Genomic DNA, 25160 nt, shown 5'->3' on the forward strand with positions numbered 1-25160 from the left:
TTCCCCTGCATTGTGTTGCTGTTCTTGTGGATCTGCAGTAAAATCAAGTCATTCTCTCATCGAAGACGAGGTCATTTGACTTGATTAGTCACAAGGCCATTATTTGGTTTGATCACTGTTCCAAAGGAGCCAACTCAGACCAAAAAAAAACAACAACAAACAAACACATACACACAAAAAAGAAACACGTCAGTACGAGCTGGAAAAAAAGAAAAGCATAATTATATTCAAGTCTGGATAAAACCAACTGTCTTTTAGTAACCTTAAACATAATGATATCCATATTTCAACATTCATCTCTAATAATTCCACCTCTCACGTCAAGTGTAATGGGCTCTCTCGCGTCTCTCATAGGCCACGTTCAAGTCCCAAACATCCATTAATCATAGTCAAAGCATGGGAATTATTGTAGGCCTACTGACGAAACACAGGGAATAAACGAAAAGAAAATTATCTTTTAAGCTAACGTGCAATTCCCATTATCACTTGCGAAGATAATTTGTGCAGAGAGTACAAAATATTGCATCGTAATTAAGTCGGAATACACGTTGCCATGGCAATTCTTCATATCTGATCACCACGAAATACATTTTGGATACCATGGTATCAGACAACACAAGTAGAAAACGAAACACATCTTCCTCCTATGTGCCATATCGTACTTAATTCAGCTAACAGGCAAATACAATACATAACTTGGAGAACAGGGTACTTTCGGGTCACTAGTGTTGACGATGAATAAACCAAAGGCCAGTCGCCAAGCGGAAGAATTATTTACATGTCAAAAAAAAAAAACGATCTACGAAAGCAAAAAAAGATACCATCACAACACATCCAAAAACAACCTTTCCCACATTTTGAAAAGCACCAAGTGTTCATGAACGTGCATGTAGAATGATTACTGTCACGATGATTAGTCATTATTTGCTGTATGAACAAAAGAAAAAATAAGAACAACACATCGGGGGAGGAAGGGAAACGTGTCGTCATTATCTCGTCCGTAACCCCCACTCCTCGGACACGAGGGGGTACTGTCAAACCCTCGTTGTGTTCCTGTCCTTAATACTCGACCGCTTCCGCTTGAGGTGCCGTGAGCCTATATGGTTCATCATGTGGTTAGCGCTGAACCGCCGCTTCTTGCTCTCCTTTCGCGGCGGTCCACCAAGGATAGGCACATCCGGGTCTTCGTCAATAAATAGAATGGGTTCATTTTTCTCCCACTCGGGCGGGTAGAGATAGGCCGCGATGTTGGCGGGCATGGAGGTGGACTTGGGCTGCCCGCGCGTGTTGCGGTTCTCGTTCGACGGATCGATGAGCATCCCGTCGTCGAACACGGGCGACGAGTCCGTGTTGGAGTCCTTCGAGTCGAGCAGGTCGCGCGAGGCGGCCTGCATGATGTCCGAGCAGCCCGATTTCACGGACTGCATGCTGTCCGGCCGGTTCAGCGGCCTTTTCACCACATCCTCCATCTTGTGGAACACCTGCGTGCCGGGAGTCTTATCGCCGCCATCTTGGATTTTTTGCTCCATCTCGTTCATTTTCTTGTCCATGCCCGTGAGCGCCTCGAACATCTCGTACTTGAAACCCGAGATGTCCTGTTTGAGCCTGTTCACCCACTGCTCCTGGTTGTTCTCGTCCTCGTCTCTCTTCGCGTCGAAGATGTAGCGCTTCACGAGCTTACCCATAATTTCCTGCCAGATGAGGAGGAGAAAAAAAGTGTAGGGGGTGAAAGGTCAAAATGTCAGCAATCCCCACGAGCTATACGGTCTACACGCAAGACACTGTCTAAGCAAACAAGGCCCACGAGCTAGACATTACTTCGCTAGTGGGCCTGTTTTACGCTGTGTCTTTCTCGTGGGCTGTATGACTCGTGGGTATATGAATCACGGACTTTTTTCCATATCTACCTAGTGGACCGTATAACGCGTGGTTGTCGGGCTTGTGGAATGACCCTTGAACCCCTCTCCAACGCCTCGAAACGACAACAACGTCACATTAATCGTACACGACACTTTAAGCATAAAATATATTTTGAAGAGTCTGAAAACGTGGACATTCAACGTCCACATCAGTGAAAATGGTGATTTTTCATGGCACATCCCCTGTGTAAACTTAACAATTTCACCAAACTACAACTTCGTCTATCTGAATGGCCTACACTGCTACAAATCAATTATAGCGGTAATGATGATAGAAATTACAAGTGTGGTAACACCACTGCAAAATCCATATTCATCGTGAACATATACTTGAAACGGCAGTCATCAATATACTTACTCATAGCACTAACTAAGCTCTATCAATGCTGGTTGTATTAGCAAGATTTTTTTTTTCTTTTTTTTTTAAAGATTCCTCAATTCAAATGGGTACCATTACGGGGGATGGGGCATGGTGACCATTTGTACAAATTATGATAATAAATCACCCTAGGGATGATATTTGCCACGTTTGGTAAAAATCTAAAACCTATCACGGGGTTTTCAAGAAGAGGCTGAAAACCGCCATTTGCAGTCACAAAACGGATTTACTCACAGCACCAACTGAGCTCTATGTCACTTCTGTTTCTAGAAAATATTTTTTTTTTTGAAAGATTCTTTGATTTGGGGCATGGTGTCCATCTTAACAAATTGACATCCTTATCACCCTTGGTGAAAATCCGTCAAGGGTTAATGCACGGTGGACGATGCAAGACGGACGACGGACGGAGGGCGACGGATGACGGACAACGGACAACGGACGACGGACAACGGACGACGGACGACGGACGACAGACGAGGCACGACGCACGACGGAAACCCGGCGATGAATGATCGCAACGGCTTACTTACTTGAGCATTTGACTCAGGTGTGCCAACGTGAGGGATCACGACGTCGATTTGTAACTATCAGGCGTGAAATCCATCATAACTACGAAAATCTACTTCAACATCTTTAACAACATTATCATTATAGTCTTCTCCGTCATGATAGCAGCGCTTTGTACGATAACACCGATTTGATGTTGTTGAAAAACTGAGTTATAAAAACATGGATGGCATCAAGCAGATATTCATACTATAATAGTCCTTCGTTAAAATGAAGCAAACAAGCAAAACTTCGTATAGTATATAAGTAATTGATCGGGAAGATGATTGCCCATTATGTATTATCGCTCAGTACACAATTCCTATCATACATTTATAGAAAGAATGTACATGTACTCAACATAGTATAGAAAATCAGAAGTTTGTTTGTTGTTTTGTTTTGTTTCGCTTTTCTTTTTTCGTGATATCCTCAAATCAACCCTCGTTTCTGCCGTGTCGATTCCTTTTAAACATCATTGGAGCTAGGAACTTGTAGTAACTTTGTGAAATAAAACTAGTAATACACAAACTGATTTCCTATCGCGCAAAGAAAACATTCACTTTATACGATGCGCATTTTAAAGGTCCAGTTTACCTTTGGGAGCAGTGATTTCAAAAATGTTCAAGATATCACATTTGATGCATATGTGTAGGTCTGTTGTATCACAAAACATCCTACCATATATTTTTTTTTTTTTGCAATAAAGCCTAAAATATGAGGAGATATCAGCATTTTTCTCAATAAACCATAACTGTATACGGTTTAGTCTGGAAGCATTCTTATTATAACTATTGTTCACATTTTGTGTATTTAACAATATTTAACATTGATTATACGGATTCAAATTTTTACAGTGGTTGTTTTTATCCCTAACTCACATTTTAGAACTATTTTAAGGCACTAATGTTGGGTTTTTGTTTCATCTGCAAATGGTAAATTATGCCTTTAATGTTATTATCTTATGTCCCTAATGACTAGCAGCATCAGATGGTTTTGTTCTTTTTTTGTCTTTTTCATGAAAGCGAATAAACGCCGTTGCCGATTGGCTACTTTGACAAAAATCAGCCAGAATGTCTCGCGAGAACCGGGCATATATTCTGCCATAAAACCGAAACGTTTAGTTCATCAGAATCTGACTAGCTCATTCTTGTGATATTATTTATCGTCAGAAGTTGTCCCCAGACCGACTTAGCTTAGGGGTATACCCTCTTTGAGTTTATCATCTTCGTTGAAATAAATTGCTCTAAATAGTCTCCTACATCACCGACTAAGTTGTTTAACCTTATTTATTGCGTCAATTTTCCTTCACTGGTCACACCAGGCGCGTGTCAGTATGTGTCCCATGCACGTTAAATACCCGGATGTACTGTGTCACTACACACTGCCAAGTATTCTGAAATAACACTTACCCGGTATTGTTGCTCCTTTTCTTCCATATATTGCTTATTCCTCTCCTACAAAATGACACGAAAAAGGAATATAAACATGCTTAATGTATGTAAAACGGACGCTAGACAAAAGGTCATTTCTTATTAAAATGCTGCATTACTGTATATACATGATACAGTACAGAGTGTGGGGGACAACCCGGGTTTTAAATCGTTTTAATACTTTTTGCTTTGTGCGAAAACGGGGTGTGCTGCGTATTAGACATCTAAATTCCCCTATCTATGTGCTCCCTTTATATACAAAAGGAATTGGCTGGTCGTTTTTTGCAAGCGAATGCGATCATTAGAACAAATTTATGTTTGCAGTGAGTGTTTCATTAAGCTGTTCGTAAAGTTACGAACGACTTATGAGCGACTGGTGATCAGTTCTTGTGCTGAAATATGGAAATTCTGATAAGTATAGCACATCAGAACTGATCACCAATCTCTCATAAGTTGTTCGTAACCTTACGAACAGCTTTATGAAACAGGGCCCTGGTCGGTCGGTAATGCACTCTCATGTGCAGCTGCCTGAGCTGTTAGAATTGAAGATCGATATCATTTTATGGTAATACTCCACACCGTTTGTGTGAACATTACAGAGAGAAATGAATTTTCTTCATGGTAAATAGAAACTGTGTCATCATCATCATCATCATCTTCATCATCATCATTATAATCATCATCACTGAAAGAGAATTGAGCTGTTGCTGGACGAATAACACAGCTTCGGTGCATGTTCATGAAAAAAGAGAGAAACTGTGTTTCTGTTTAATAATAATTATACTGGTTTTTGGTAATCAATGCATTCATTGCCAGGATATTCTCGTTATGTACAGTTACAGAGTTTAGTCACAATCCAGTAAGTCAGAGTAGCATGCAAAATTAATTGGTGAGGCGAACGGATGAGCGGTAATTACCTTCATTTTTTGTCTGTGTTTTTCACCCCCAAGTTGGCCCCGGAGCCACCTGAACAAGTAAAGAACCGACTTTGGGGTGGGGATGATGTTGAAGGGCGTGGGTAAGGAACCACGCCCTTCAAAGTAGCTCATCCAGAGTTTCGATCTCGAGAATTTCCATTGGATGTCTGCATCTTCCTGCAAAGGGGTATAACAAGGGTGAAAAGTTGTGCATTAGTATGGTATTTTACTATCTTAATTATAAGTAAGAATCAGTATCAAAGCGATTACACGTCTTGAAAGGACTGGAATATTCACTTCGAATGTCCTGTTAATCAATTTATCAATTAACAAACTGTGCATACGCTAAAGATGAGAGAGGGATCACTCTATAGTGGATAATCCTCCTGACTCCCAGTCGGAGGACTGGAGTTCGATTCCTGCCCAGTGCTTACGTCCTTGGACAGGATGTTTTTACCCACCCACCATGTATGAAAGGGTACCATGCCTTGTAGCACTAGCATGGCTGGGCTAATAATAATGGTAGGACCCTCTGGTAGAGCAATGACAACACTAAAGAGGCTAGCCTGGATAAAGAAGACCTGTTATCATTATTTCTATTATTATTATTATTATTATTATTATTATTATTATTATTATTATTATTATCATCATTACTGTTATTTTTATTATTAACATAGGACATTAAAATACTCATTTCATGATTAGATAAAGATGGGTATTAAACCATGAATTGTGGATTGCAAAGTTTCATGTGTCCCTAAAAACAGGACGACAAAGAATTTATTATTTTTTTTAAGAATTACAGAGAAAGAGCAGGAAGAAGAGAAGAAGCAAAATGATGGTGATGAAACAGACGAAAGTGGAAGGAGAGATCATTGATAAAAGATAAATTTGATGGACAAATTGTCCTATATAAATGGATGTAAACAAGCAACGATAATTCAGGTTTTATTATACACAAATAAGTTTCGTGACCGGGATGAAGATTGATGATGTCGAGAATGAACTGAGTACACTGGAAGCGGAGCGTGCATGTAAGACGCGGTAAACGGGACTGGCGTCGGTCCTTACCTCTATTCTCGTATACGTGTTGCTCATCATGGCAATCAGTACATTTAGTAGCACAACGATGGCGATGACATGGTAGGCGGCATACAGCAGCAAGCCAACTGTTTCCGTAAACCAGTGATCTACGCCCCGGATGTCCACTATGTTCATCTCAGGTAGGCCAAAGAGAGCCCAGAAAAGAGTGCTGAGTGTGTACTGTACCCTGTGTCCATGGAAACCAAGACCAAATGAGAGGGGAAAAAAACAGGGGGGTACGGTGAAAGGGGGGGGAAGAAACAGACTTTTAAAAATGTTGTACATTGATAAGAGAAATCAAGGAAATCATTAGATGTTAAAAAAAAAATCTCGTAAGATTCTTTACCAACACTCTCAGTTGTGTAACACGTTGCGAGATTGCATAGTAACAATTTGCTCAGGCTAAAAAGAAAAAGAGAGAAAACAAATCAATTTCCGTCTTTCTTGCGATTACGTTGTGTTCTTTTGTTGTGCGTCTGTAACCTTGGGATCTACTTGATCAGTCTATTGAAGATGGATAGGCAGGTTTCGCAGGTATGCTGGACTGCTTACTTCCAGCTTCGTAGTATTGCAGCTATAATTAGACCTTTGCCGGTTGCAGCAAGCCTCATCCATTCACTCTTAACATCAAGACTAGATTTCTGTTACAGTTTTCTAGGCACCTGGCCTTCCATCTGCAACCTTGAACAGACTTCAAGCAGTACAGAATGCAGCCGCACGTTTGTTCACAGGACTGAGGAAGTATAATCACAATGCACCCCTGTCCTGGCTGAGCCGCATTGGCTTCCCATCAAGAACAGAATTGATTTCAAGATCGTACTGCTCACGTTTAAGGCAAGTCATGGTCTGGCCCCAGGATACCTGTCTTCCCTAATCAAGGGGCGTCAGCTTCGCCCTGGCCTTTGATCATTTGACATTACTCTCCAGATGCCCATATACCTAACGGGATATGAAAACCGGACATTTTGCTCTATTGCTCATCGCCTATTGACCGATTCGGGTTCGTTGAGGGCAGCAGACATTTTATGGCACTGGGCGCAGCCATGAGCTCAAATTGCGGTGTCTCAGCCGACCCCCCCCCCTGCTCTCCCCCACCCCCAGGGCAACATGTTTATCGCGCACTTGTAACAAAGGTTCGCGCACTAAGCAAGCATTCGCGCACTCAGTACGAGATGCCCATTGGCTAAAACAACCACGCATCAGTTTTTCATTCTGCGCGCGTAAGAGGGGTGGGGAGAGAGGAGGGGGGGGGGGGGGTCGGTTGAGACACCGCAGTAATGGCGCTGCCCATGCCAAAAATACACATAGCGCGTCACAGAATCGGTCAATAGAACTGCCTCCTATCTCTTCTCCGTGAAATTGACATACTTGATAACTTAAAAGCCTCACTCAAGACTGACGTTTTACTAGACACTCAATTGCTAAGTCGCTTGGAGGAGTCTACGCCTTTGAATCTTTCAAAGACAGATATATGGCGCTATACAAACGTTGTGGATCACCATCATCCTCTTTCTAATACCCATTCATACCTCTTTCAAAAATGCATCGTCCAATTAGCCGCATAACAATAATGCAGCATGACCTACATGTAATTTCATAGAAAATGCCCATATAAACTTGACAATAATCCGCCTTCCTATTTTTTCATTGCGAACGTCCTTCCCCCTCCCCTCCCCCCCCCCAAAAAAAAGGCCTGAAATGTAACTAAACACGCCCCTCCGACACTGCATTCAGGACAAAGGCGACCTTTTGATGGCATCTTTGAAATAATCCGTATTATTTAAAATAATCATTGGTCGCGATGAAGAAATTTAGCAAATAATTGCAACATCGAAAAACTGCGGATTACTCTGGTGATGTTGCTACCTCTATGACCAAATAATACGGATATAATCAATATAAAATATTAGAATTTACGACAGGGAACATGCGGGTCTATTCACATTGCTTGGTTTTAATGTCGGAACGGGACCAGAGTAATGGTAATCCGCACTTCTTATTTTTGAAAGGAGTGAAAGGGGTACTTGGAATCATAGATTGTGTATTTTTTAATTACACCACCATTGTCGGTAAGTGCTTCCCGAAGCAAAAATGATATAGAACGGTTAATGTTCTAAACCATTTCTTTTTTATTGTATCAATGAGAATTTTTAACGCTGATTGGTATAAAAAATGATATCGCTTTGGCATTTCCACTTCGTGCAATTTTCATTGTTAAATTAAGTGGTGAGGAGAGTGAAAAAATGCATTTTCGTTGACTTACGTCTCAAACGGCTGCTTACAGTGTTCTTCCATCGGATTATTGACATCGCAGATGGTACGAGTGATGTAAGAGTAGTAGCCATAGAGTTGGTTCATACCAAGGGAAAAGGCGATCCACACGAAACAGAATATCAAAAGAAATTTACAGATATCGAACATCATGTTGCCGAGCGAAATCTGCATGGGCCCCACGTGTCGGTTCATGACAGTGTAGCAGATAGGCCGAAGAAAACTGAGGACCTTCGCGATGGCGAAGAGGCCCTCGGAAATTAACATTGGGTCATAGGCATCCCAGATAACGCGACCGTATTTCTCAATACCCGACTGCGTGCCGCCACCAGCGATTAACCCTGAGCCGCCCCGCCGTCGACTCCCGCCACCGCCCACGGACTGTGTACCGCTGCTGGCCGCTTCGAGGTTGTTGATCTTCTCGGTCATGTTGTCTAGTCGTTCTCTCACTTTCCGCAGCTCCTCCTGGAGCGCGTCGGCGATCTCAGTCTGTTCCTCGTCAATGTCGATCAGGTGGTCCGATAGCTTCTCGATCTCCACCTTGACCTGGTCCAAATCAGACAATGTTATAGTCTTGGCGGGGTCCGTCACCGTGATCGGTGTCTGGCCCGACGTCGTGTACTCCATGTCGTCCGTTGTCGCCATTAACATGTCAGTCGTCGGATACATTGTCGTAGCTGTCTCGGTAATGTTTGAACCTATTTGACCATGCTGTAGCAAAGAGAGAAAAGAGGACTATATTAGTTCTATATTCTCTCAAAAATGAAAGATAGTTCAGTTCCTAAATTATTTTGATTGTGTTTTAAGACCAAGCTGATTTCAACGTTTCAGCATTTCAAATTCAAGCCAAAGAGGGTGGATGCGAATGTGTTGTACTTAGACTATAATGGAACCAAATGAAATGCGTATTGTATACATGTTGATATTCAAGCGAAACACGAGAAAGTAAAGACAGCAACTTCATATTGTCTCAAATTCACACTGAAGATTTAAATCAAATCCAAGGTTAAAATTTTTGTCTGAGTGCTAGATGCTGCAGATTAGTCCGCCTAGTGTTTTATGATGGTTTTACCCTATTTCGTGTGTGCTGAATCCGAATCTGGATGAAAATTTACTTTTGCAGCCTTGGGGTTTTATGATATTCAAAGTGGCCGCCAAATCGACCTCACAAGACGAAAAGTAATATAATTTCAATACAGTGTAAATTTATACTCTGCAATCGTAGCTACCACTGGGTCGGCAACCTACTTGTACCCATATATACATAAACATTGTTTCTATCTTATCTAACCAAATCGCTTATCCGGACGGCCGCCGGGTAACAGCATTGCCGGATAATAGTCCGACTGTACAATGTTTGTGAATTTCGGTCCTATGGGATTTACTCACTTCAACAAAGATGACTATTCTTAGAGCGATGGCGGCCCAGTATAATGAGAGGGTGAGAAAATCCAGGACGTTCCAGCGATCCTTGAGATATCTTGACCCATAATACCAGAGTTCCTTCACCTCCACCCAAGTAAGACCTGCCAAGTGACAGAAACAGCAGACCACTGTTAACTGGAACACAATCTGCTATTAAAACAAACAAACAAACAAACAAACAAACAAAACAACTTCCCTTCTTCCTTGCCCCTTTCCCCATCTTGCACATATTTGCGTATTATATTGTGCTTTTATATAAAATCATATTACATTTAGCGCTTCCCTTTTCCGTCCAGTGCAGCGCAAAATCAACCTCACTTCTGTTCGTTCAAGATCCCTCCCCACGACATCTAGCGGCATATAGCCGCGCAGAATTACAATCACTGATAGCGAAAGGCAAGGAAAATTGCCGAAAATGATGATGGCTTACCTACGACCCAGAGCACGATGAGCCATTCCGTGTTCCGGGGCGGGTTGCTGCGCTGGTCGGTGTCGACATCGACGGTGTACTCAGGCGTGAAGGAGGACTGCATACCAAGGAGGAGTAGGAAGATGAGCATGGAGCTGATATGGCAGACGAACTGGATGTGCGGTACCCGCATGAGCCGGCCGAGGCTCCCCCACGGGTAGAGGATGTAGAGAAGGCAGAGAATTGGGAAGCAGCACGCGACGAGAATGGTAGACAATGTCGACGAGAGCCAGTTCGTCATGTACCAGTTGGGCAAGCCCTCGTACCAGAGATGAGTAAGGCGTTGCTGACAGTGTGGGTGGGCCACGAACTGGGCGAAGGGAGACATGTAGTGAACGGAAATCAGCTTCCTTTCAATATGAATGATTACTTTTGATGATCATGTTTATCACCAATGTTAACGATGATAATGACAATGAATTATTTACGTTACGATGACTGACATTAATATTTTTTCACATCAATTCATTGGTCTCTTATATAAGGGAATGCCATCGTTGTTGCTAACTCAGCATTGTCAAGTGCCCTCATAAATGATTCTACACCTGTTTCATGAGAGGCATACAATAGCTTTAAACAGCTAGTCCAATGAGAAAGCTGAACCAAGAAGAATTCGATCCTACCACTTTACCTGTCGTAATGTCTGAGGCGCCACAGCATTTTTTTTTCTCCCACCATTAATTTCTTCTAATCCTGTCGGTGGATTCGACTCCATGTTCAAATCAGATCAGATTGAATTTTGAATGTTTCCAGCACCCAGGTCGGATGATATTGTTGTAAAGGCAACTTATAAAAAGTCATGTTTCCCTCTTAATTAATAGTTTGCCCGAGTACTTTCGAGAAAAACTTTCCAGGCATAATGGCATTTTTGTTTTGTCTCTTTCCCCCTTTTTGTGCCAATGAGTCGAATGTGAACAACTCTCACACACAAGCATACGAGCAGGTAATAGCATGTGACACGCATAGGGTGAATGAAAAAGAAAAAGAAAAAAACATGTCTGTTTCCCTCGCCCGTTGTCTGTCTGTCTTGCTGCCTCTCCCACTACCCCCCCCCCCCCCCGCCCTGTTGGAAAGAACAAAGTGTCTCACAGTGTGTCCACAATGTGTTCACATAGTCGACTATGTGAAGGCGTTCGAATCTACCAGTGTGGAGATGATTTCACACTGTGGTATGGTCTTTCACAGAGTGTTCACATAGTATTGTTCTGTTTCACACTGTAAATTGATGTTTCACAATGTGTTCACAATATTAAAAGTCTCGAATTTAACAATGTTAAGAGTTTTCACACTGTGTTCACAATGTCATCACACTGTGTTTCACATTGAGTTTCACACTGTGGGACACTGTGTTCTTTCCAGCAGGGTCTGTCTGTCTGTCTGTCTGTCTGTCTATCTCTCCTTGGGATGTCACCTTTCTTTGTTCGTGGTGTATTGCGATCTTGACTTTGTACGGTCCGATCCCGCTGTCACCGATGCCATAGAAGCACGGGTCGTGGTACAGCACGCATGTCTGTTCCGACTGGTTCCGAATGTGGCCGAGAATGTCTGCAGCGAACTGTTCGCACTGGTTCGCCAGCCCCGAGAACTCCTCGGAGAACTCCGGGTTGATCTGGCAGAGTTTGCGCAGTCGCACGCAGCGCTCGAACGCCGTGTTGATCGGATCGATGCTGGTGAGGGAGATGAAGGCTTGGCTGGCGAGCGCCCGGTAGATGTTGAGCATGCCCAGCGAATGTTGCAGCGTGTTGGTCTCCGTCGAGAAGGCGTAATACTCGGGGTCCTCGATCCTTGCGCCGTACTCCAGGAGGATCTTGATGATGTCGTAGTTGTTGTGATGCGCAGCAAGCACGATCGGCGTGATGTCGGGATGGAAGTCGCCGTTTAGTGCTCGACAATTCAAGTTTTCCTACAAGACGTAATATTTTGGAAAAAAAAGAAGAATAATTAACAGTAAATGGTTTTAGCAAAATGACAAGACTTTTATGCAGTTATTATGTCAGATATGCACTTGTGAAGAGGTTATATCACAGTTTCAGCAAACATTTTCCAAGAGTAGGTGTACAAAATATTTGTGATCAGCATAAAAACATTTAACATTGTATTCTTAAACATCATATTTTTTACCCTTCATAGAATGCATTTGCTGCTTGTAAACAAGAATCATTAATTTGCTTCTGTCGTGCACAAAAAAAGAGAATACATGAAAAAAGCATGTATTGATAATTGTAATAATAACAAAATCGATAATTTCAAACAATATCATTGTCATCATGAACATTGTCATTCTTACCTAACCATCATTACCATTAACTATGACAGTACTGTCTATAAAAACGCGCTTCCTAAAACACGTTAACATTGACATTAATTATTGACTGTTACATTAATTTTCCTGCGACGCAACGTTTTCATTTCACCGCCTCCAACATACCCCCCCCCCCCTCCGTGGATTTCCGCCAGTTTCTGAGGTGTGTAATCACATATTGTTTACTCTACCAGGAAACACACATTGTCCCCCTCAAGAAGTCTAGAACTTAGCGATTCTTCAAATACATCGACTGTACTTTGAAACAGCAGACAAATATGACTGCATGCAGTTTTACTTACCGGTATATTCTTTTGTTTGATGTGCTCACATATCAACTGGACGGCGTACACGAACTGTTCATCTACCGCTCGTAAGAGGGCGTCTCCTAGTTGGATGCCATGATCCAGTAAGACAACGATGATATCTGGGGGGGGGGGGGCGAAAATTCCGTTAGTAAATGAGCAAAGTTTACTGAGTTGCTTGTCTGCTCTTTTATATTTTACAAGCTTTTTGTTCTCGTGCTCGTGTAGGAATTTACAGGTGGAGCTATTATCGTAAATTAGGATCATTCTAAAGCAATGCATTAGAATGTATAATTAGGGAATGGGAAATAAAGTGAATAAAGTAAGTTTAATGATTTGCGTGTTTACTATTACTGATATTTTACTTTATTTCTTTTTTCTTTCTCGAGCTCGTGCTCGTGTAGGAATTTGCAGCTGGATCTATTGTCGCAATTTGGGATTATTCTTGTATGCAATGTATTAGAATGTATTAGGGAAGGGGAAATAAAGTGGAATGAAATCTTGAGTAATGCAGATAACTTTTATAAACCATGTTTCCCATTATCATCGCCAATGTCGTCAATTAATATTACGACGTTCAGTGAATATCTTTCTTGATCGTATGAAGGGTGAATGAGTCTTCCGTTGACAGAAGACCTTATCATTAAAATAATACGTGAACGTTCCATGAATAGATTGTTGTGTGCATGCACACTGGAAATATTCACTGGAAAGACTTAACCTAGAGTTGCACGCATTGCCGAAATGAAATGGGATTTCTCCCATACATGCATTAGTTTTGTTACTGAATAATCATACTGAAAGTTTCATGTATCGTACAAACATTACAATTCATTTTGCGAAGTGTTAAACAGCCCACATATAACAATTGATGGACTTTCCCCAAAAGTATCAGGGATATTCTGATATGTGTTTTTCTTCGAGCAAAGATAATGAAAGGGAGCTATCAAAAAGGATTACAGAATTACGAACACAAGAACAAATTCCAGGAAATGCGTATCATTATCATCTATAGTACAGTATAGAGCAAGGCACTTTTACACTAATACTTGTTTTTAGTTTCTTCGAAGACCTTTGTAACAAGGCTAGAAAAACTAGACACCCAGAGGTTTGCAGCTTCCCAACCCCCCTCTCTCTCTCTTTATCTATTTTTCTTTCCTACATTTCACAACTCTATCCTTGATTCATTATGTGTTCTAGATTTCAATTTTCCCCCAGTTGAATCAATGTAGGCCTCTCATTGGGAAAAAAAAAGGAAGTCAATTACACAATCAATTGATGAAAAGCGTTCTCAGATGATATTATCATAATCAGAGTCTAATATCACCGATGAGAAATGAACACCTAAAAGTGAACGAATCAGGAGAGCGACATAAATTGCTCATTAATTTTTCCAAATCTGTGATTGCCCGTAATAGGGCTTGACCAAAGGGTGGATTCGGTGTTATACGACCGCACTGCAAGGTCAACCGTGTTAACATGATTACTATAGATCCTCCTAAGCCATTATCCACACATAATTGATCCAGAACTTTGAGTGCAAGGCCACTGGTGAATGGAAGGTTTCCATCCAGGTAAGGACGAGGTATTCGGTCACAACTATGAAGGGTGTCATTGAAACGGGCTGTAAGGCGCCCTCACGTGATCACCTTTAAATCGTTTCAATACTTTCTCAGACGAAAACACGCTATCTGATCTACGAAGTGTACAGGTACGTGACCTACTATTTCGTTGACGTGCCATTACTGAAATACGATCAGCAATTAAACTTGGCAAAGACGTTACACTGCTATATGTAAATAGTCATAAGGAATAGAAGGAACAGAGGGAAAAACAAAAAGAAGATGTTTAAACTAATTTTGTTTTAATTGTTAATTTGACGAAAAAATTAGGATGCAAACAATTCGCATGCCACCAGACAAGAAAGCATATAGTATAAACACACAAAAACACAGAGGACAATTGAAAAAACAGGTCAGTGAGATACCTCTACACTCCATCACCCCCATCATCCCCCCCCCCCAAAAAAAAGACAAAACAAAACAAAACAAAACGAACGATCTGGTCATCGTCCGGCCTCACTAGCAGAAGTTTCACCATCGTTGATGAAACATAAATAAAGACAAATTATTGTGCTCGGTGACTTCATTACAGTAATTAACCACAGGAAACGGCAAGATTTAAAAGCAATGTGTGAAATGGTGTCATTAGTTCGTATGCCAGGAGTTTTAGTCCAAGGCTGCAATTACAATTGGAGTGGACGGCTGCTAATCACACGAAGGTCATTGCTTTCCGCCAGACAGGACGGCCCCGTGAGTTCGTACGTGGTGGACATTTTATTATCATTTTTCTTTCCTCTTTCGCTTATATGATAACGGCATGATGCATGAACATGTCCGGGGATTTGTTCGTCTGTCCGTACACGACGCTGCCCCAAACTACCCTCTATCGCTTGAAAGTCAAAACAAGACCAATTATAAAAGCATTAACATTCTTGCGGTACGTAGCTATCTTATTCTTGGCGCCTCGCCACACGTAGTTAACGATGGGGAGGGGGGGGGGAGCACGGTGCACTTTCGTAAACACGCAGGAACATTATTTACCGTGTCTTGCACGCTGCCATGTTCTTTAATACATCATCGACCTCTCGCTCACCTCTCTCTATCATGAATACGTATGGTGTAAAACCACCTTGTCTGCATACCAAGCAACGTTCACGGTGACAGACAATACAATGTAGTTATTATCGATCACTCATGCAAACGGCAGGCTGTTTATAATCAGTCATTAACAAACGATTATGGCACTTAGACCAAAGTGTTAGAATGCTCGGCATGCGATAACAACCGCATACTGGGGATTCTTGTTTCTTTGTAACCTCATCATCACCTGTGTGTAGTGGAGATGACAAAACGAATGGCCAAAATTATACCGCAAAGCTCTCCACACTCGCTCGGAAAAATAAAGGTACCACTCCGAAAGTTTGTCTTGGACGGTAGCTGGTTACGTATAAAGTGACTGCACTGCAAGATCATTAACCATTACGCATTTCCATACTTGGTATAGCTTACCCATGTATTTATGCAGCCTGGTATTTTATATGCCTGAAAGATGGAGACGAAGAAATGGTTACTGCCCCCATTCCTTTCCCCGTCTCCCTCATCTTGCACAAACTCATACAGCATGCCCCGTGTTGACGATCTCTCGACCCGACCTACATCACTCACTTCGCATTGCTATGGGTGCTATTCGCTCTTCTGAAGGTTCGTTCATGCGAAAATGAAAAGAAAGTTCGCACTTTTTTCCCCTTTTTTATTTTCGGATTGACGAACGTTCGGAATAACGGACCCTATGTCATTTTCAGATTAACGAACCTTTGAAATAACGAACCTTACTTCTTATTCGGATTAACGAACCTTCGTAATTACGAACCTATTTTCGGATTAACCAACCTCTGTAACAACAAAACTTTGGAATAACAAACTGTATCTAGTGCTATGGATCTCTAATCCGATCTAACCGGTTTCAAGCTTGAATGTAAATGAGAAAGTGTTTGTGCAGGCAACGAAAACACAGCTATTCCGTGGTGTCGAAGGACCATTGTTAGTTCTGTCAGGATACACACTGCAACCTGATTTCGGCTTAACGAGCACCTCCTTTAATACCGTCCATTTCTTGCTTTTTAGTTGAGGAGTACTACCCACTGATGGGTGCAGAATTGTCATTCTTTTTCTTAGTCGTCCAGCCATATCGAAATGGACTTCCACTGTATGTATGAAATACCGTCTCTATGTCCGCAGTAATATAATTTTCTCTTCATTTCTAATTTGAAAACCTGTGAACACCCATGAGAAGATACCATTCCAATTAGGCTTACATCAAGATGAAGCCACTCAGAGTGATCTGAAACAGACGTTGTCTTTGTTAAGCGTCCTTTAATGCCTCATCAACACATTTACTACTATGCATTATCATCCGCGCTTCATAACTCTGTTCTCTCTAAGTAATGTGTCTCATACAGCAGTATAGGCTTTAAACAAACCACTATGATTTTTATTCATAGCGTGACCAATTATCGGCACGCGCACACGAACGCACCCTGATACAAACAATAAGACACACGCTTGGGCATTTGTGGATTGCAGGTTTTGGGGAGGGGGATTTACATCATGTGTTTTGACGATGATCATGCTGAAAGTGGTAATCATTGTTGCGTCACAAGCGGAGCTTCCTACTGTCGGAATAACACACTCATTTGACGAGCGCATAACATCATTAATATGGCGCCAGATATGTAACAAGAATATTAGCGAATATCAGGGATTCTGGTGACGGTAACTAATACGTGTTTCTATAGCTAAGGCGCATGTATACCAGTTGGCTATATAAAGAATGCTGAATACATATACCAGTAAAGAAAAGTAGGGGTTCATTACAGTTGCGTGAAATTGATATGACAAATTCTATCGTCTGGCTGTCTGATTTCAACAAATCTGGGTGCTGCTGTTGCTCCTGTTGCATGACGCGATATCCTTCTGTTGTCATGGTGATGAAAATAATTGCAAATAGACCACTGCAAGAGCAAGACTATCAGGTACAAAGAAACAATCAACACAAGTAATAAGAATTTGTCATTATTGAAGTTTCAACATCATTTTGATGGTCATATTTTGACCAGGGTAGTCTTTCAACAACACTGTACATCCCGGATTCCGTAACATTTATATCACCTTCTGTAATGTATTCAGATTTTATGCATGCTTTGTTGCCCTTAACAACCAGAAAGATTGCAGGAGGCCTGCCCTATATCTAACAGCAACTAAGTGAATTCCTGTCCATGGAACTTAGTGGGAGGTAACAGGTTAATTAAATTCGAGGTTGTCAGGAAAAAAAAAAACTTTCATAAATTGTAATAATTTTAATGTAACGGTCTATTTCCTGGATACTGCATAGAGCTTATAACTCCAAGGATATAGGAATCAATTACCACTTCATACACTCGAGTCAAGATTAACATCATGGGTGAAACGTCTCTTCTAAATATGTAGGCGCTGTGCAGGTCTCGAACTCTGGTGCAACTGTTATAAAGTTAGGATGCCAGTCCGCCACGCCACAGCGCTTCAACAAATCTCTCTCTTTTTTCCCCTCTTTCGATGCCGAAAAGACATTTTTGTTTTATAACAGCGCCCCCGTGCGAAGTGTGCTACCGCGTAGGTTATACATACTCACAATCAGTTGCGTTACGGAATGAAATTCAGATATCGCAATTATACCAGCAACATTGACATTACACGTTGATTCTCATAGTATGGGTGATGACATGGAATCGATCAAGACTTTGTCTCTATCCATGGATGAGTTGAACATAATCCCAAAAAACAACAAAGCAAAACAAAGCACCATCACTTTACTTGAACTGACGTTGCAATTGACAACATAATGACAGTTGTATGACTCCGATAAATATGTCGAAGATATCGGGAGGCTCAATAATGTGCACCTATAGATGCATAAATCATAAGTTATGTTTATTTATGAAAACATATATATATTCATTTATTCATTTATTTGTACAGAGAGAGAAAAAAATAGAGGGGTAGAGAGGAAGACAGAAAGAGATGAAGAGACGGGCAGACATACGAATATGGTAAAGTTAAGAAATCAACGTTAAGAATGCATGGTAGAACACAGCCGACTGTTCTCTCTTAAGGTCCAACCGCGTCACTGAGGCTGGTATAAAGCCTGCCAGGAATCACTGATCACTGATTTCGAATGGTACGAAAAGAATCTTTCTGTGTTTTCTCGAGATCGTCAATCAAAAAGACAAATACACAAAACCTGCCTGGGTATTTCACTCATTTTCCCTTACACTTGCAGGCCAGGCTTGCCATTCTTTGTCATTTTGTTTTTCTTTCTTCTCTCTTTCTTGGGAAGAGAAAGAGACATATCATCTGTGCATTTTTTTTTTCTCTTTGGTATACAAGGTTTGTTCCCTGTGATTGTTTTGACGTGATGACGTCATCATTTCGGCTATTTTGCATGTTAGCTGCAACCATCATTCTTTCTCAGTGAAAACTTCAGTTTTCCTTTCATCCCGTTTGTTTTATTCTAATCAACTCCATGAAAGACAACATCGATTTGACTGATATTGCACCTTGAAATATACTTGTACTTGTATGGACAATTCTAACATGTTATGTTAGAATTGGCAATAGTAATATCAAGCCTTCGAACAAAGTTCGTAATCTTGGTGTTGTTTATGATGCAAATCTGACGTTCAAAGACCACATCTCATATGTATCCCAATCTGTAAGATCTCATTTGCGTAACCTGGGCTCAATTCGGAGATATTTAACTACATCAGCAGGAGAAAAACTGATGCATGCTCTTATTTCGTCTCGTCTAGATTTCTGCAATTCTCTGTTTTGCAGCCTTCCACAAAAAGAACTCAGTAAACTGCAACGTCTTCAGAATTGTGCCGCTAGATTACTTGCTTTCAAGAAGAAAACTGTGCATACTACCCCAATACTTCGGTCCCTACACTGGCTTCCTGTAGAAAAACGTATTAACTTCAAGATTCTTCTTCTTGTTTACCGTACATTGTACAAATTTGCCCCTGTCTACTTTCAAAAATAATAATCTTCATCTTCACCAACCACCACGTAATCTCCGTTCATCAAACTCGCTAAAATTACAGGTACCTCGAATCAAGCATAATTGGGGGGATCGGGCTTTTTCATATATGGGCCCAAAACTATGGAATGGCCTACCAAAATCTCTTAGAGAAGCATCTTCCATTGATGGTTTCAAAAAGAATCTCAAGACATATATTTTCAATTTAAATTGACAATATTGTATACCTGTTTGTATAGTATGTGTACGTATATAGGCCTATTGTTTGTTAGTTTATTGTCTTATTATTTTCTGTGATACTGTTGTAACGTGACACAATATGTACTTCGTTCTATAGCGCCTTGAGTATCTTTTCTAGGTAGAAATGTGCGCTTTATAAGAGTCTCACTATTATTATTATTAAGAGACAAAAAAAAAGTGACATCTAGGATGGACTTATTACTGTATATAATGGTAGCTTCGCATGGACACACATATTATTGTTTACAAACATTGACAAAGCTTATGTCAGCTCCATGTGTCCATGTGGCTGTTAATGATATATTCTCTCGTTAAGACAAGTAGAACATGTGCAACTTAAGATTGCATTTTTTTTCCTTGTTAAGCATTTGACTTTCATGAAACCTTTCCATTTTAAACCATTCTGCTCTGTGCCGACTTGGTGTCATTGGTATCATAACTAAAAATATCCGTTGCCACGCAACGGAAGTTTATTCCCGGATCGTTTAACTAGAACAATTAGGAGTATACCATGATGAACCCGCACACCACAGGGGAAAAAAAATAGTGCGAAAGTGTGGCCAGTGTATGAGTGTATTCAAGTCGTCGTCAGCAACGGCGGGGACGTAACGCCACTGAATCCAGCGTACAATCCGATATATGTACCAGGAAACATAATCATCATATTTATTCATTTATCATTATTAATAATTATTAATTATTGCTATCAGCATTATCATTATTATTATCATTATATACATATCATTGTTCTTTCCATTGGAATTATCATCACTATAATTGGATTATGGTATTATCGTCACTCTATCGGTCACACGTCACTCTTACCAACTCTCTGTAGATTTTAATTTGTATACCAACGACTCCATGTGACAAAAGCGATGAAATGTGCATGCCATACCGCTTTGTGTCGGAAAAGACATCCATTGTAGTAAATAGTTACGCACTTGGCATGCTTGGCAGTAACAATCTTAGCAGCCTAATGACACCGTGGTGGTACGCGGCATACGTCAATTTGAGCAGCAGTGGCAATTATAAATGCGTTTTGATTCGTTCAGAGTTTCACTCCCGCGTGGGAGGTGTGACCAATTTTGTTTTTTCCTTCACGGGTTGGCGCGCTTGGAGAAACAGTCCCCGCCCTAGGGTGTCACACCTGTTCTGGCATATCCGCACACCTTGGGTGCGTCCAGCGTTCTCTTCGCGCGAAGACCAGGTAGGCCTACCGGCAGAGATGGTATATATTTTTCTTTCGCTCTCATCTCCCTCTATTTCTCCCTCTCCCTCTCTGTTTCTACCCCCCCCCCCCTTCTCTTTCGTCATGAGGAAACTGTGTGCACGAGTGGTACCGCCTGGACGGCGACTGATGTTCGCGTAATTACTCTCACATTAGCCTCAGGTTGGTTTTTTTTTTTTCTTCTTCTTCTTATTTTGGTCGCTGATGACGCTTCTGTTATGCTCGAGTGATTTTTAAGAGTGTTTAATCACGACGAATGATTCACAAACTGTATCGTGGGAACAGTCAAGGCGCAATTTCAGCGCTTAATACGGAAGGACGAATGACTGTACGATATCTAAGCGACTCCACAGCGCATTAGGGCAGAATTGTCATTCGACAAATTTCCATTGTATATGATACCAAGAAAAACAAAAGGATAACATATTGGTCATCAATTTTATCATCATGTCCACAACGAGGACGCAATAAATGGATATCAGCGGCATTTAGATTGCATTAGCCTTCAATAGCTTCAATATAAGATTTATATCCGCCCATTTGAGTCCGCCCATGAACATTACGTGTTCATAGGCGCAGGGTAAGTGCGTACTGTATCAGTTGTATGATGAGGGGTTCGAGTATAAATTAATGGTAGAAAACATATTGAAATGGCATGAATGAGAATAAAAATGGTTTCATGAAAGTTAATAGCCAAGCTTTCCTGAATGATTACTCTCAAAGAAAGTATATTTTGATGTGTAAAAAATTAAAAGATGATTATAATAATTTTGGTTTCTTTTCATTTCAGCGCAGTAGGCCCTACTTAGTGATTATTATAAAGGGTTGTTTGTTTTCTTGGTTTTTTGTGATTGTTTTTGTTTGCTTTTTATTTTTTCTGTTTCCCCTTCGGAAGAAAATCATTGGAATTCACAGGACAGATTTACGTTTTTGCCTACATGAGTGTGTTGGGTTTGAGCGAAATCTGAAATCAAATTATTTCTATATAAATTCCACATCACATTTTGTAATTGAAGAGAGAGAGAGCTATAAACATGATAAAGATGGCTGACATTGCTAAATAAGTCTCCCTTTCCTTCTGCAGTATAACGAATTGCCATGCATGGGTCAACAACTTGAAAATGTGGGCGCATTGCAAAGTGGGCAGCAATGTCTTCCATCCTAAATGGGATGCATTACAATAAAAACGTTTCTTCAAAAGGACCTCGAAATGTTGGACGTAACTGCGCATGCTCCCGCGACGGCAAAAAAAAAAAAAAAAAAAAAGTGCATCAGAAGGTCACGGAAATATCACTCCACGCAAGCAGACACATCGTCCGGCCGAGTTTGCAACACGGGAATACACGGAGCGTAATTTAAGCCCGTAATATCATCTTCGCTTGTACAACGGCTCTCTGTATACCATCCACGTCTGCGAATTGGCGCGGAAGAAGGAGGAGGAGGAGAAGGAGGAGGGTTAGGAGGAGGAGGAGGAGGAGGAGGAGGAGGAAGAGGAGGGATTCGAGTTTGGAATGGGGATGGGGATGGGGATGAGGTAAGGGGTGTGGAACGGAACGCTCTACCTATCCAGTTGGAATTCAGTCCCGATGCTTTGTTCCGAAGGTCCTTAAAGGGGTAGTATAATTTTGGTTAAGACGAGGACTCAGATTTTATTTTTTTTAAACGAGAGATGATTAGAAACCATTTATATCAAAATATATGAAAAAGCATACAATTCAGGAGGAATCCAAACTTTATTTAACGAAAATCGGTTTTGAAATGCCTGAGATATCAAAAAAATAAGGTAAAACAAAGTGGTCCTAATAAAAGTGGGACCAACCTTTTCTTAGGAACTCTTTGTTTTGGTATATTTAAGCCATTTCAAATCCAGTTTTTGTCAAATAAACTTTGAATTCCTCTTAGAATTGTATGCTCTTTAATACATCATATAATAGGTTTGTAATGATCTCGTAAAAAGTTAAAAACCTGAGTCCCAATCTCAACCAAAACTATACTACCCCTTTAACTTAACTCTGTTATTGCCGCTGGCGAACCTTTTGTACACACTGTAAATGGTATTTTGAGATTGTGATCATGAGACACAAATAATCAAAAAAGGTACAGTTGCATTAGACAAACGTTTGATTTGCAGGAGAGATGCATGTAGTATTCATCAATCCATATGATCAATACGGGGCTCTATGTTTAAACTACTGGCAGCGCTGTCACGTTTGTTTGTTCTTGGACGGTCGGTTGGTGTTTGTTTATTTATTGTAGTGCACACAAATTATGTACACCAACATAACTCTGATAGTATAATATATTTCTATTCTTTTTTAACTCTGCCAGTATTTGATGTCTGGGTGTTTGGGATGTTAAGCAAGCAAGCAAGCAAAAAAAAAAAAAAAATCAAAATCACTTACACCATATACAGGTCATGCAGGTCATTTCTTACCACCAGTGATGGTATAGACGTTTTGTTTGTTTTGTTTTACTTTATTTTGATAAAGATATAGGCCTATATTCGAGTGACTGCGGTGCCAGGTTTTCCATTTAACCCGTTTCCAACGAGCACTTGATGAGTCTTTTTCCAGAGTCTATAATGGGACTTTCAGAATATCGGTATGAAAGGGATAAAATGACGTTGTATACAGCTTTAATCGATTTAATACCGCCTTCTATTATTTGTTTCAAATTATTTCTTATATTTTATCATTTGTTTCTATTGTTTGTACACATTATTCATTTCTATTATTGTCTAACATTTAGGGATACTAAACCTTTAGAGATGAAATGAAAATGTTTCTGTGGAAGTGGCGAATTTTGCTCTGGAGTGGGAACTGAAATCGTATTCGAAGTCTATCACTTGAGACAAGCTCTGCTCAACAAATAGGGTCACCCCCCCCCCCTCTCCACCTCTCTCTGCTTGTTGTTGTTTTTTTTTTCTTCATATATCAAGAATCTGGTCAGGTGCCCATAAACGTGCATCATAATCATTTATGGTAATGGGAAACATTACGTTACATAACTTGACTCCATCTGGGTCGAGTTAAATCAGCCGTCACTTTGCTGCCGAGGTGAACGAAACCTGAGCGACTGACATTCGAAAACGAGATGCAACAGAAGGAATAACTAGAACTTGAACCTTGTCTAAAAAAATATGCTATTTATGACTTTGTCTCCGGATGAGTTTTATGCAAAACTGACTATCAATAGCAATAAAGGGGGCCTCGCCTAGGGCTGCTGCATCATCGCTATTTAATCTGTGCATTGAAGGCAAACAAGAAACAAACCTAGAACAAAAACAAACACATTCCCGCGACTATGTGCACGATGATGAATTCATACTGTAATGCCGCCGTCACTGGGGATACACTAATTACATTACAGACCTCTCTATAGAGCAGATCTGATATCGTGACGTCATAATAAAAGGAATGTCTGCTTTGCGACACTTCCCTTTCAGCTAAGGAATGCTAGCGAGAAATGACAATTTCGTTCGTGACGTCATAATACACCCAGGGTACCTCCTCATCACTTAGCCAGACTAGAGGCTGCGCCGTATACTTCTATGCGGCTCTGCGGATTCATAGCACTGTGGGCTCGCGGCAGACTGAACTCGAAAATGAGATTTTATCAGCATCAAATTCATTCAAATTGAATATTGAGATATAGTATTCAAGAACTAGATATATCGCTACGGCGACTGATATGCCATCCTAATAGGTATATAGTACAATGTCTTGACAATGTGTGATGACAGTTTCAAACAATTGGCAAAATATTAAAATGACAGGTTTGACACAAATATGCTGAATGTCCACTTTCCTAGAACTAGGTTCAACTGGATGAATGATTAAAATGTCAGAGTACAGGTATTTGGGGAACTGATGATTTTTACTTGACTTTTGACCCTTTTATAAGTTTATGCATTGAGTAATTTTTCAAGGTATTGAGAAAAAGTATAATTTCAGTATCAAATGGGAAAATAGCATTATCTAAACCTGGCCTTTGAACTTTGACCTCAC

At 40.7% G+C, this 25160-nt stretch overlaps 1 protein-coding gene across 1 annotated transcript in view; it reads right to left on the reverse strand.

Moving 5' to 3' along the window:
- Positions 1–1034: 1034 nt before the first annotated feature.
- The window catches only part of LOC140240611 (short transient receptor potential channel 4-like), a 107225-nt gene continuing 83099 nt past the window's right edge, over positions 1035–25160 (reverse strand). Inside the window, exons 2-10 of the mRNA XM_072320368.1 lie at positions 13047–13171; positions 11854–12345; positions 10404–10752; positions 9934–10074; positions 8541–9246; positions 6266–6464; positions 5192–5368; positions 4254–4298; positions 1035–1691 (exon numbers count right to left, since the gene is read on the reverse strand). Of these exons, the coding sequence (XP_072176469.1) occupies positions 1035–1691; positions 4254–4298; positions 5192–5368; positions 6266–6464; positions 8541–9246; positions 9934–10074; positions 10404–10752; positions 11854–12345; positions 13047–13171 (2891 nt within the window). The remainder of the gene's footprint in view (positions 1692–4253; positions 4299–5191; positions 5369–6265; positions 6465–8540; positions 9247–9933; positions 10075–10403; positions 10753–11853; positions 12346–13046; positions 13172–25160) is intronic.

This window comes from Diadema setosum, chromosome 17 (genome assembly GCF_964275005.1).
Source record: "Diadema setosum chromosome 17, eeDiaSeto1, whole genome shotgun sequence".
NCBI classification, from domain to species: domain Eukaryota; kingdom Metazoa; phylum Echinodermata; class Echinoidea; order Diadematoida; family Diadematidae; genus Diadema; species Diadema setosum.